This window comes from Montipora foliosa, chromosome 11, assembly GCF_036669935.1.
Source record: "Montipora foliosa isolate CH-2021 chromosome 11, ASM3666993v2, whole genome shotgun sequence".
NCBI lineage: Eukaryota > Metazoa > Cnidaria > Anthozoa > Scleractinia > Acroporidae > Montipora > Montipora foliosa.
Window position 1 is genome coordinate 29,919,463 of NC_090879.1, and position 15,000 is coordinate 29,934,462.

At 39.0% G+C, this 15,000-nt stretch overlaps 1 protein-coding gene across 1 annotated transcript in view; it reads left to right on the forward strand.

Annotated features, from left to right (window-relative positions):
* The first annotated feature begins 7,651 nt into the window (after positions 1-7,651).
* Positions 7,652-15,000, forward strand: part of LOC137975620 (uncharacterized) — an 18,262-nt gene continuing 10,913 nt past the window's right edge. Inside the window, exon 1 of the mRNA XM_068822751.1 lies at positions 7,652-8,708. Coding sequence (XP_068678852.1) covers positions 7,802-8,708 — 907 coding nt within the window. The 5' untranslated portion in view covers positions 7,652-7,801. The remainder of the gene's footprint in view (positions 8,709-15,000) is intronic.

Sequence of the window (15,000 nt, forward strand, 5' to 3'; positions counted from 1 at the left end):
CATACAAAGATAAGTTCGAGGATTGACCCCAAACCCCTCCCACATTTGAAGGGATTAATCAATCGAATAGAAAAATTACAAAGATGTTCAAGTCTTGCAAATGGACAATCATTTTTGCTTTCCTCTCTCTGAAAGTAAGGGTTTTTTTTATCATCACCCTGCCCCCCATAAAAAATGCATAGCTTGGATTTTTTAATTTTTATTTTTATAAGAATCCACAAGCAGTGGACCATCTGGGGAATATTGTACATTCGATATAAACTGTCCATAGCTTTTTGCTTACTACCCTTAAAGTCTGTAGTCTCTGTAATGGAAGCCAGTGATATTAATGTTACCTGTTAAAAGCTGATTAGTCAGTATTAACTAAAACTACTCTATCAATAATCTCTATGTTCATTTCTTTCGCAAATACTTGTTTCAACAAACGTTTCGTGAATATTTCGGGGACAATCAGTGCAGTTTCGAAAAAAACTAAACAGTCGTGGGAGTGCCTGCTGCCAAAGTTCTTTGTCAAAATCAATGCTCTTCAGGTGCTCATCAACAGATGCCAAGTTTATTGCCAACATAAAAAAATTGAGGTAGGGCACATTCAAAACGGCCATCATAGTCTGCACCTGATAAAAATACTCGTGTGTATTTTTCAACACTACATACCCATTACGAACATGTAAACAATTACCTGGGACCAGAGCGAACTCCTTTATTGTTTTTTCCTGTGTGTCCAAGTGACTTTGAACTCGGCAGCCTCTGGCCCACAACAAGAACAATGCACAACGGCATCAGAGCTTGCGCCAACATAGGGCCAATCTACAGACAGAACCAGACCAGTTTCGGAAAGAGAAACTTGCTGTAGCCAAGAAGTTGAATGGTAAGCTTATCGGTTGACTGCTGTTCTTATACTCTGCCATCTTCATCAGTTTTCCTTAGTACAGACAGCATTCGTGAAGCTGTGATAATAACAACCCTGTACAATGCCCATGTTGAATCACTGGATTGTCCCACACTTTTTTTTTGGGCAATAATGTTACTTTGCTCAGTACTCCAAGATAATTCTCTGACAAGCTGTTCACACTGTTCTTGTACAGTCGGATAAACCTGAGAAACCATTTCAGCTTGACAAATTAAAGACATTGGTTCTTCAGCCTTTTCAGTTGACACAATTTCTTCATGAACAACATGACTAATATCTGGTTCCTGACTTGCACATGACAAATGGGGATTTTTATACAACAGGGTATCACATGCAGTTTCCATTAGAGGCTAATGCAAGGTTTTCCCAGTCAATGTCAGCGAAATGCATAGGTGTTCTGTCTTTCAAAGAGCGAGGATCAAATGAAGAACGATGTACAACACTTTGTTGTTATCTCATACAAAAAAAAAAGACTTAGCTCTATTTTTGGCTTTTTAAACTCTGATCTCTGAAAGCTTTTTAGGGTCATATTATTTCCTTGCCCCAACTGACGGATGTCGTCAAGTCTGGGGCAATGATGTGCAAATTTTATTTAAATTTCCTTTTCTCACTTCTGATGCAATATGATGCAACAAGGCACCGACATGTTTGCATACCTCACCCAAGCTACAAAAAAAAAAAAAAGAAAGAAAAAAAAAGATTTTTCACATGTTAGACACGTCCTCTTTTGCATGCTAAACTTTCATCAGAAAACAGTTGATGGTTAGTCAAGTATTTATTTGCCAGAAATACACTCTATAAGGAACTTATAACATAAAAAGTAGGAGGAAATGTTTGGAGGCTCTTTAAACTGTTAAGCTTTTCTAAGAAGGTGTCCCGCTACTTTACTAAATATATCACTAAGTTTCATATTTTAGCAACAAAAGAGCGCGATAAAACTGAAAAAAATACAACTATCTTGGTTAAAAAATTTGAAAGCAACGACGTTTCCACGTTGGCTTAACAACATATCAATGCAAGTCAAAGTGAATAAACTTGGGTACAAATAAAAATCTGAAAAGAATTCTTAAGAGATACAAATACGGTGGTAAAAAATACTATAAGTAAAAAAAGTTTCATATTGTCAGGGTTTGGTGGCTCTACAACCTTTTTCAGAAAAACGGCAAATCAGCAATAATATAATCAAAGGTTCAGTATTTTCCACGCAGAATCATTATTATATAAAGCTCTCTGACCTTACTGTTGACTTACCCAGCAACACAGTTACATTCTGCAGTCACCACTTCACCACTCTCTTTATGTAAACAAATCCAAAGCTCTTGTGGCTTACTGTATTATGAGTTCTTTGCTGTGGGACGCATTTACCCCGAACAAAACAGTACTTGGGACCGTGTGACAGTGTGGCACTCCACATTGAAAACATGTCCAGAGATTTCAGAGCTCTTTCCCTTCAAAATCGCCTTTGGGGTATCCTTGAGACATTTATCAACCTCTGTCATCACTGGCATCCGGAAAATTTGCATTCTCGACCACTAAGGCCTAGGGCAAACGTCGAATCTTAGTCGAACCAGGAGCCCATCTGGAGTGAGCAACTTCCCTACAGCGTCTGTGAAACGGCGTTTTCACAAGTAGGTTTATTTTTAGACTAGCCCTTCCCGCGAATTAGGTCAAAAAACAAAGGCAGTTCCGGTTCGATGACCCTATGACGTCAGCTTAATTTCTTGTAATTGGTCAGCGGGCTCCTGTGGGAGTCTCATTCGCGGGAAATTCAATCTAAAAATAAATCGGTCTGTGAAAACGCCGTTACACGAACACAGTAGATTTGTAGGCTCCGGGTCATGGGTTCCTGGTCGAACTTAATTCGTCGAACCTATTAATTTTGAAATATATAGGTGCATGAATGGCTCGACGTTTGCAGCAATTAAGTTCGAGTCAAATTAATTGGTTCGACTCCAGCATGAATTCGACTTCCTAAGTCGAATAATGCAACATTGTTTCGGCGTTTCAGCAAACACGGTTCTAAACACAAGATGAACTCAATTCATAAATCGTGCAAATTTTACAAAATAATTGATTCAAATGTGGTGCACTGCACAAACATCACAAAAAAACCGACTCCTCCAATGCACGTGCAGGGTGTACAAAGGTATTGTTTTTGCCCACTAAATATGCAAATTTGTGACGTTCTCGTTACCGTCGCCGTCGCCTACTACATGTTTTCAGAGTTGCATGTGATGCAAATGTTTTCCTTCTATTTTTCGCACTGAATCAACAACCAAAGAAAGGCGCAACGAGCACTGTATTTCGGCATTTCGCTAGCAAGTCCTTGCAGTGACTAGCCGTGCATCAAGTGAATAGCACGGGGACACGTGCTTGTTCCCATGTACTAATGAAGTGCATCTTGTGAAATAGGACCGACATAGGTTTGACGTTTTCTACCACACTGGAATTAAGTGGACTCTTTGTCGAACCAATTTTTGATAAATTCGACGCGACTAAGATTCTACGAGTGAATTTTTTAAAATCCAAAGAGGTGTTAGGCAGGGTTGTCCCCTCTCACCCTATTTGTTCGTTTTAGCGGTTGAAATGTTAGCCAAGGATATCCGCAGAAATAAAAAAATTGGCGGTTTTCTGATAAATAATGAAGAAATAAAGTTAAGTCAATATGCTGATGACACAACGTTAGTTCTAGATGGATCAAGGGTTTCTCTAAAAGCTTGCCTTCAAACTCTGGACGACTTTTACAAAGTTTCGGGTTTGAAATTGAATGATAAAAAAACAGAGGCACTATGGATTGGAGCAAAATGTGGGAGCAGTGATGTTCCTTTTCCTGAGAGGAATTTTAAATGGCCAAAATACAAAGTGAAAACTCTAGGAATCTGGCTTTCAGTTCACCCGGAGGAAACCACTGATTTAAATTACGACGAAAAACTTGTAAAGGTCAGGAATATATTAAGCACTTGGAACTACCGCAGATTGACACTGATGGGTAAAATAGCAGTACTTAAAAGCCTTGTTGTCTCGCAACTTGTTTATATCTTATCACCGCTACCTTTAAATGTAAAGGCTATTAAAGAAGTAAACAAACTTCTTTTCGCCTTCCTGTGGGATGGTAAAGGAGACAAAATTAAGCGAAACACTATCATTAATGACTATCCAAACGGGGGCCTAAAAATGATTGATATTGTTTCTTTTAGTAAGTCTTTGAAAGCCAACTGGATAAAAAAATATTTGGATGCAGAAAACCGAGGCAAATGAAAATTGTTCTTTGATCTTGAGTTAAAGGCTTTCGGCGGAAAAACAGTTCTTACTGGCAACCTTAACACAAATGACTCTAAAAATATTCTTCAATCTAAAGATAGCTTTATTAGTGAAGTTCTAAAAATTTGGGCAGAAATTAATTTCGAAGACCGAATAATTTCAGAGAATCACTTTCTCAACCAAAGTTTGTGGTATAATTCGCTGATTAGAATTGACAACCGCCCCGTTTACTACCCTGAGTGGCATTGTGCAGGTGTTACCATAGTGAAACACTTGAAGGACGATTTCAATAATTTTCTTTCTCTCACAGAATTGCAGACTAGGTACGGAATAACAGTTTGCCCTCTTAAGTATTGCGGAATTTTGTCCACAATTAAACAGGGGCACCCAACGACCAATTTGTTGTAAAATGTATTATTATACCCCAGTTAATGAAAATAAATGTTATTAAGGCATTTTTAGGTGTTTTTTAATGTTGCTGGGAAAACATTATCTGTTCCTTTTTCCCAGCAAGACACACAAGAAATTTCCCAGCCAGCTAGATAGAATTGGTTAGTTTCCCAGCCAGCTGATCAAATTTATTTCCTAGCCAGGAATTGCGCGCGCTTTCAAATCCCTCGATGCAAAACGACCGAACAAAAGCGACAAAACCGGGACAAAACAGGTTTTTTTCCGCAAGCGCAATCACTCTGACCAGCCGTCGTATGTTTGTGACTACTCTCTGGGAGAGGAAAGGGGTTCTTTTTTTTTTTTTTTTTTTTTAGTTAGTCGTCCTCAGTCTTCAGAGTTTCTACTGCCAGCTCGGGTTGAAATGCTAGAAAAAGTCAGTTTTTCCCAGGCAAAACCTCTATCAATAATAAATTTCCCAGCCAGCTCATCGAAACACCTGTATTTTTGCCAGCCAGCAAGATTCCTCTGGGGAACAGATAATGTGAGGAACAGATTCGTTGGGTGCCCCTGATTAAACTCTTATGGAAAACACATCAAAACAGCTTTGTACCCAATGATCCTAAAAACGAGTATGAACGTTTTTCAACTAAACTACTGAAAGCTCAAAAAGCAAACAAACTAGTTTACACAAAACTTATATCCAGGAAAATGGTACCTCCTAGGCAGGCTCAGCAGAAATGGATAACGGAATGCGGTATAGAAGACGAACAATGTATTAAGTGGCATGATACTTACCTACTAGCTTTTAAGTGCTGTACAAGCACAAGACTTCTCGAATTCCAGTTCAAGGTTTTGCACAAACGAATAGCAACTAACGAATTCTTAGCTAAAATCGGCCTAAAAGACGACCCAAACTGCTCCTTTTGCAAAGATGAACCAGAAAAACTTAGCCACCTCTTTTGGTCCTGTCCCAGAGTGACCGCTTTTTGGACATTCTTAATACAACGCTTTATTTCGTCTCAGATTATTCCAGAAAACTACCAATTCAATTTTCTTATAGCATTAGGTTTGATGCCAGACTCCTCCAAAAATCATTGTCAAATGAATTTTTGCCTCCTTTTAGCAAGACACTATATCTCGATTTGTAAAAACAATCAAAAGCTACCAAAGGTAGAAGGCTTTTTCAGATATCTTAAGTCGACCTATCTATTTGAACAAAAGTCTGCAGGCACCTTACAAACAAAGTGGGAATTACTCAAAACTTTAATTTAGAAAACCGCCCTTCTTTTCCTGCCTCTTTTACTTTGATAAGTCCCTAAACCAACAAATCCTTCACCGCCTTTTCGCAACAGCCTTGCAACTGACAGCCATTAAACTTTAATGCTTTGATTTTCTTTTTGGTAGGGGTGGCAATGTATACTGTTTTACTGTAAATATGTAAATTTGTCTATCCTGTAAGTTAGTGTTTGTTTTGTGTGTGTAAAAAATAATAATAATAATAATAATAAATAAATAAATAAAAATAATAATAAAAAAAAAGAAAAAAAAAAAGGCCTGACTTGTTTTCACTTGTTTGTTTTTTTTATGTTTTCCTTGTTCTTTAACACTAGGCTTTTAGGAACTGCAAGCTTGTACGCGTAAAACAGCTTTTCACATAGTTCGTTCTTATTTCCTGATAGGTTAAGGTCTCTTTGACGGAGATGCTCTTTTAGTTCAACGACAGTAAACTTGTTCAGGTTGTCAGGCGACTGTCAGTTCAGTCGAAGAAATGCTTCAACGCTGTCCACCATTTCCAACCGTGACGGGAAGTGTTGCCCCCTCACCGGCCTCTGGCTCGCTCTCCCCACACTGCAGTGCGCGCTGAAATATAAGCAAAATAGCGTATTGTTCCCGGTATCACACGAAACCTGCCGTGTTGAGCCATGCCACTTTAAATGACAATTTCTTTACACAAATCTTTCCTTTGATTGTTGGGCTCACTTCAGCAAGCGGGAATTCCCGTATCACGGCCGCTGAAAAGGGGAATCAAAATATTTTTGCCAAGGAAGTTAAAAATTATCTGGAGCACTCGAAAAGTAAAGCTATGCGTCTTGGCTTAATCTTTTTGCTTCACGAGTCAAAATCAGCCCTATTCAGTCTTCTCCAGAACAATTTCCGACTCTACTTCGAACATGTGGTTCAAAATTTATAGCGAATAGCGAATTGAGATGTCCTTCACAACTAGGCTGCCATTTTACAACTTCATCTTGTTAGCTGATTTATCGTTGTCCCCGCTTCAAACGCCAGTTTACCCATATTTTTTAATGTAAACTCGCATTTCAATTTAAATCCGACTTACTTTATTATTAAACAGCACTCTATTCTGTGTAGAAGTCTCTTGAATAAGGAAAAACAACGCTAGGAAGGCAAAACTATCTTCTGCTCCTTGCAAAATCTCTAGTTCATCGCCACACTTTTGACTCGCCATCTTCGTTTCATTTGCGATCCTTCGCAGTGTTTCCCGTTGTATTGAGACAGTATCGGTCATAAAGAAAGGCAATGCCCAACCCTTTCAGATGACTCATCATCTTTGCATTCATTGCCTGTCGTCCTTTTGGAAACAGACGATGAATATTAACGATGCCAGCACCAAATCCGCCATTTCTCATTTTCCGCGCTTCGAATGAATTTCAAGGGAATTTTCGGGATGCTGAGGCGCATGCGCAACATTAGTCTCCTTTGTTGCTAGCGACAAAGTAAACATGATTTGTAAAAGTTGAGTGGGTAACAGAACTGACGTCAATGCGTTTCCGATCATGTCCACTTTTGGACGCACCAATGCGCGGCAGCCGTTCAAGCCATCAAGCGCATAAAATCTGCTTTTCAAAGATTGGGATTGTTTAAAAGTGAGTTTACTCAAAAGTGATTCACTCTTGGTTTGCAACCTAATTCACGTTTGGTTGGTTGCTTGAATGTCTCTCATCTAAAGAATTAGAGTGTCCGAAGTATTACTAGTATACGGATTTTGAAACTTATCTTACTGCAAAAAATTCCTTTTTTGAACGCATCCATGCTTGGCTTAAACTTCCTGCTTTCTATAAAATAGCAGCATTTCCTGAAAAACTGGTTTCGTGGTGTAGTCGTGTAACATTTCAAGTCATCGTGCAAGGTTCAGACTAAAAGTTGAAGACGGTTTAGTCTGCGAAAACACTTACCTTCATTGTCATTTATTACGCTTTTGAGAAGTCAGTAGGCTCAAACATGGGTCAGATTATTGGCACATCAAACACCGCAGACGTGAACAAGGAGATGACCATGAAGACCGTTTCGCTCGTAAGCCACAAAATGTTAAAATCTCTCCCAGTTGGCTCTTTAAGTTTTCTGGAGAGCGAAAAGCAAGCCAAACACTTGTTCGAGAAGTTTGCTGGAACAGGGGCCAAAGACTTAATCGAAAAAGGGAGGCAAAAACACGGTATGCCAGCACCTGCGAAAACGAAGGTCGTGTTGGGGTCCGAAGGCAAAATTCGTTCACTTCCTGCTGACTGTGGGATGTTTGCAGCAGTTTCAACAGCCTACAGTTATCACTATAACCTCCGAACTTCGCCGGACGACTGGTGGTTTTGTGTCATTAAACGGGTCGCTTGCGCGATCGACGCGAACGCCGAGAAAGAGTCTGTTCGCAAGATGTTTGTCGATCATGAAGGAAAGAAAGACATAACTGTTTTCATGGAAGAACGCGACATTCTCAAAGTCGACTACGAATATTTTTTTGACGAAATAACGAAAGGAATTAGAGAAAACGTCAAGGTTCCGGAGTTTGTGGATGGAACGACGGCAGATTTTAGCACTACGACACCAGTGCTGAAGATTGTGTCGCAAATCACACTGATGTACTCGGTGAAGCAGTATTTCAAATATGGAATGGCCGTGGGATGCGGGATTCCCGCTGTGGAGATGCTAGGAACCGAGGAGGATTGGGCAAAATTAACTTCCAAGTTAAAAGTTCTGAGGACACTCCTTGAACCAATAGAAAAGGACCTTTGCTTGGGTGAGGCATGGTGGAATGTGGTTCGGGAAGTGTTCCACAACTTGCTGAAAACTTACCAGGGGGAGCCCGATACAAAATGGTGGAGCCACATCGTAGATTACCAAACCGCATACTCCTCAGGTGAGTTTTAAATCGTTTCACAGGCATCCCTGACCAGAAGCCCATCAAATATTTGATGGGCTCCCGCCCTCACATACCATGTGAGTGGGAACGAACCGATTTTTAAAAAAAACATGAAGTGCCAAGGAAAAGAGGGGATAGCTTAATAAGTAATAAGAAAGCTGATTTTTATTTGTCTTCTCTTTTATAGCCTAGATTCGCTGATTAATCTACGTTAAATAACCTAACTAAAAACTGCTGATAAAGAAGATGAGGGAACACCCTATGTAGTTATGTGCACTTTTGCCGTTTTGAAAAGGAAATTCTGGAGAAAAATGCACTCACATCGATCAATACTGAATTTACGTTCTAATCCTCTACGCTCAGACGAACGCAAATTATTTTCCTCTTTAAAAACATATAAATAACTAAATACAACAACTTGATGGTTGGATGCTCAGGCAGTCCAACTACTGACCTTTATTCAAGATTCACACCAACAATCATAATAACACAAACAAACTGAATCGAACTAAATAAATGCTAATTTACAAGCCAAGCGGACTAGTTACTTGTAAACCCTTAGACGCAACTTCGAGAATATACATATCTTTCGCAGTATCGGACTTCCACCGTCCGTAAAGCTTGAGTACCATTTCTGAAAGATTAGGATTTAATGGCAGAGGTGGCTCCACCAGACCTTAAACTATGAAGACCGTACAATTCATGATCCACCCCTATTTCCTTTAGGCACTCTTTAACGATTTCCCTACATGTGGTATATGATAATTTAACTCCATATAACGTGTAAGAATTGGAGGTCTTAAATAATCTTAGTGGACGGAAAAGAGCAACTGAACTGGAAAGTTCAATATTACATATGGAAATATACCTTTCTAAAAGCGCAACCGGGCAATACTGGCTAGCTAACCTCTTAATATAAACATAATTAACTTCGCGATATATGTCATTTTTAGCCCTGAGAACAAACACTCTAATATGATCAGGAAAAAATTCAAGATGCACGGGCGCGATGTTACTAAGTTCATTATCAGGAAAAAGCCCCCGCAAAGCCTAACGAGCAGATACAAGGAACGCCTAGATCCCTAAGATTAGTAGAAGGACCAGAAAACTTATCAATAATACTCTTAATAATCTCAGCAGATATAGGCGCCCTTTTAACAATAACTGGCTTATCACGCCTAGCTGCCTCCACCAAATTATGACAAACGGAATTATCCAACGGATTGGCACCGTTACTTAGGCCGAACGAGTGAAACCATTTAAGAGCTGCTTGAGTCATAACTAAAGAGGCATATGAGCTAGAACTCTTACAAAACCTAAAAAGACTGCAAACGTAACGGGAAAAGGAGGCACCGGCCGCCGAACCCGGAAAAAACACAACATTCCATAAACTTCAAAATCTCTTTCTTGTATCTCTTCGTTGCGGTATTCTCTTTAGGCTTCAGTAATGTCGAAATAAGCTCTCCTAGGCCTGGCTTTACAATAACCGGTATGCACCTCGCACTGTGCACAGGATGAGACAAACATCTGTAACGAGAAAACAAACGAAATAACAGAAATTATTAAAAACTGGATCATTGGATAATGCAATTCGAGAGTTTTGATTGGCTAAGCCATCATGGGTTATGAGCCATTATACCATGATCTACAAACACGGCAAGCATGTGCGTGATTTTTTGGGCCTTTTTATTTTTATTGTTGTCTAGTTTTCTATATTTTGGGGACGTTTTTAATAAAACAATTATTCAACTCGCGCTTGTTGGATATGAGATGATTTAATATAGCCAACTCGGCGCTACGCGCTCATGGAATAATTATTAAATATGAACCGCTAAACCAGTCACATGATGCAAAAATACTTCTCTTCTAAATCCCATTGCTTATTACAAACTTGCTTGCCATTAATATCCAGGTGATCACCACACCCTGTGGCGCTTGCATCCGAATATACTACACAATTAGACTTGTATAAACACCAATGAAATAGCAGTTGAGCTTTCGCGCGAAAACATGATATCTTCACACGTTAAAATAACATGTTAGCTTCACACGTGAAAAGATCACTGTTGTTATGGTTACGTATAAAAATCGAGCCTTTCGATGCATTTTGTGAAATGATTTAGTATTTCATTGGTGTTTAGATAATAAACAGAATATTACATGGCCGCTTGGAGATACGAAATTTCTCTTCTCGTGTTGAAAAATATTTCACTCGTTCGCGAGAATCCGACACTACCCTACAATTCAGTCGCTTCAAATTAGCCTCCCAAAAATACAGTTCCTAACACAATATTAATCAAGACAAGAGGCTACAAGTAGCCTATACTCGGGCCTGCAAAAGTACAGTGAGTGGTGTATGGTTAATTTAGCGCTAAAGAAAAGAACAGAGAGAAGTTTGTCCTTCTTACATCGGCCTTACATTGCGATTCTCATGATGTTCGACTGTGTATGTAGTGAATACCCGGACCCAGATTATCTTCATTACAGGTGGTGACAATGACCACTGGACCATGGAAACGAGGTAAAAATAGTGTATTTATGCCAAAGTGGCTAAGTCTGACATTGTTTTTTACTGATCGATGGGTATTCTTGCTCAGTGTTTGAGAAAGGAAACGCTAATTGAACGGCTTAAGATGAAACGAAATGACTCGTCGAAACATCTTTTGCAGAAAAAAATGAAAGAGAAACGAAGGTGAGATGTGAAAACATCTTTCCAAGATGACCAAACTTTCGTGCAGTGGTGCACGTAAAGGTCACTTTGTCACGTGTGCGACACGTGAAGATGTGCACTATATCTCGACACTTGAAAATACTTCCAGAAGTGCAAAAGTTCCTTGAGGCCATGCCAAATGAATCCATAGCACGAGAATCAAATATTTAAAATATACCATTTGTTGTAATTTAAATACTCGGAGTAATATGCACCCAATTGTCAAAATAAATATGTTATTTGCCAGCTGGGAGGTCCGTATAGGGAAAAACTGTGACCGAGGCCTTGAAATTGCTGCTTTTTCAAGAACGATGTCACAGTTTTTTGCTATACAGACCGACCCTTTGCTGGTAAATAACTTTTTTTTTTTCCTCTCCCCCATGTCCCCTCATCCTCTCTGAAATCACTTGTTTTAATTGTTGACTCGCACCGCGCTTGATAGTGAATGCAGTATTAAAGCGACTTACAAACTGAACGTTTCAAGAGAAATTCCATTTCCAAACCTCTTGTCTAATGAAAAATAACCTCTGTATGTAAACGGAGTCGGTGTAAAAAAAATGGAAATTTAAGGTCATCAAACAAGCTCACGCAATTAAGGCTAGGTTTCTGCCTGCCGTGAGCAGGCCGGATGAGAAAATTCCACCCGGAACCAATCAGATTGCAGGATTTGTTGAATTCCGCCTACTCACGCATTGAGAAAAAAATAAAAGAATTATAATTCTCTGTGACCAAATTTTGGAAAGTACCTATCAAAGACATACAGTAAGCAAAATCTATTGTGCAACTTCCAAGTACATTACCAGTATGACTTGGGCTGTATTGAATCTGAAAAGTTGTGTTGAACGCTATGACTTCTGCAGGTAATTCTGTTAACATGAAATATGTTTGTCTCAACAAGCTTGATAAGGCAGTGTATAGATCATTTCCTACATTTACAACTGATAATTACGGGGAAGTAATTAATTTCCTATCATAATTATAATTATATAATAGCACATAGTGACATAGTTGCACATTCACTACCAGCATTTGAGCCATACACTAAAACATCACCTTGACAGTTGTTTTACTAGGATCAATAGGATGTGAACCAGGATTTTTCTAGGTTATGTCCCTGCAAAGGTTGAACTTACCGGTACCAGCAATATGCCATGCGGTAGACTAGACTTTTAACAAGAAACTATTTCAAAAAACAAACAGTAGAGTTTCGTTTCCGGAATGGAATACTAAAGTGTCGGTCACTTGGCCTGTCATTCTTATTTCGCTTCGTGTATTGAAACTCTCAAGAAATAAAGATAGAAATGTGAACTCAAACTCTCTGAACGGTGTTCCTTGGTATCAACATGCATAATTAGCTTTTAAACGCACAACGCAAGGCGCAATAGAACAAGACAACAGACGTATTGGCGTATTTTGAGGGGAACACTGCCTTGCGGCTGGTTAGCCTATGCGACTTCCAGATTGCGTGACGTAGAACAACCTCACTTATCTCCCCAGCACTACGAGAGGAGTAGTAAACAGCACGTGCTGGATCGGACAAGAGTATTGGTTAGCGAGCGATGTACCAAGGCAAACGAGCCAACAAGCTTGGTGAAAGTCACCGTACAGGAGAGGACCCAATTTTAAAGGGGCTAGGTCACGCTGTTTTAGGTAATTTTGTTAAAATTGTTAGTTATGAGCTCTAAACGTCAAATTGGCAGAGCAAGAGTCTTTCATTTGCAAAATCACGACCACATAACAATTGAGAATGATTTTCCAGCTGTTTAAATGATATTTTGATATAAACTGATATAAATTTGAAAAAAGGTGGGCCGACGTTTTTCAAATTTACCCAACTGCAATCCACTTCAATCCTCCCCAGTTTTGTCCATCCTTGTCCCTTCTTAGCTTTCCTGTGTTTTGTTTGAGTTCTTCTATAGTTTTGAGCCGTTATTTTGTTATTTCAGTTAATTCTATGACCATTTGATCAATGCTGAAATTGCCTAAAATTGCGTGACCTAGCCCCTTTAATGAAGGCAAAGCGATATATCCAACCCATCCATAAATGGAGGGAGCGGAAAAACTTTAACAAATTGCAAACAGCTAGTTGGTTTACTATAGAAGACAAACTGCCAGGTGAACCTTGGACGGCTGACTGAGGCTTTTATAGCTAGACTCCGTCTATTAAAGTAGCCAGTTGCACAGGTTCTACTATGTAGCAGGTAGGCATTACACGTGCTCTTTAGCAATAATGAATGAGGCTTTAACAGATTTGGCCAATGCAGGTGTACGTTATAATCTGAGCTCTGGGAACAAAGTCTTTATGTCCTCGTTTCATTTACAACAAAACCGTTGATTTTATGACCTTGAACGGCTGACTACAAAGAACGCGAGTACGGTCACGTGTCATTAATCGTATTTTATTGATAGGGCAGTAAAATCTCATTTAAGTAATGGTCCGGCTAAGAAGCAGGCAGCCCAGCGGCAAAAGTACTTAGAAGCTGCGAAATATTAATTTTTAATTTCACTCCAATCGAGGCATCTGATTGGCTAATATCGGAAAATGTCGAAAAAAGATGAGAAAAAAATGAAAAAAAAACCTTTTTTGGATTTCTTCTTCCCCATGCCCTTGATCTCTGTCTCTCGGCCAAATTTGGGCATTGTTCTATGCGCCAATCAAATGGCGCATAGAATCTTGACGATAGTTACAAACATAGTTTTTGAAGGCATAATGATTTGTTCTACGAAACAGAATCTAATTTTTTAGACGGCAAGTCGATTACATTTTTCATTGAAATTCAAATTTCGCGTTTTTAGCTGCTTACACCAATGGGAACAGCCGAACTTAATTTGATTAAAAATGTTGGCACATTTTAACTAACCGACGCTATTGCCGCGGGCTATTGTTTTTCTGCCTGCTTTTTAGCCGGACCATTACTTAAAGAGAAAAACATATACTCGTTTATGTGCACATTACATCGAAGAATAAAGTCAACAAATACCTATTTTACCTTCAAATACTTACCCCTGCATAACATTTCAAATTCCGTTTTCCGTGAATCGTCTCGTGATTACGTGTTACATTCGAACCATGGCAATTACTAGCTTTACAATCACTGGTTCCTCGTTAATCCAATTTATTACTAAGACTTGTTTGCATTATTAATTAACACGAAAAGGGATAACGTGGGAATTTTTAACAATATATCGCTTTCATCTAACCCAAAATCATTCAGATATTCAAAACGTCCTATGCATAATCCATTTCTTTCGCCTTTGTGTTTGTCAGCATTATGATTTGGAATATTTTAGGTTTACGTGTTCACAAGTTTGTTTTTGTATCTCGTAGCTGTTTAGATTTCCAATTACACACTGCTTCGATTGGTCACTCTAACTCGCTGTGTAAAAAAAACATTCTTTTACAAATCATACCGGGTATTCCTGATTTCTGCATAAATTTAAGTTTTATTTTGCATTTACCTGTCCATCCACGCTTTTTGGAAAAGTGGTACATACACTGTACCACGTGCTTAGATTTAAACGCATACCTGAGGTAGATATTTTTGTTGTGTTTACGAGGAAGTGATCTCCCTTGCTAGT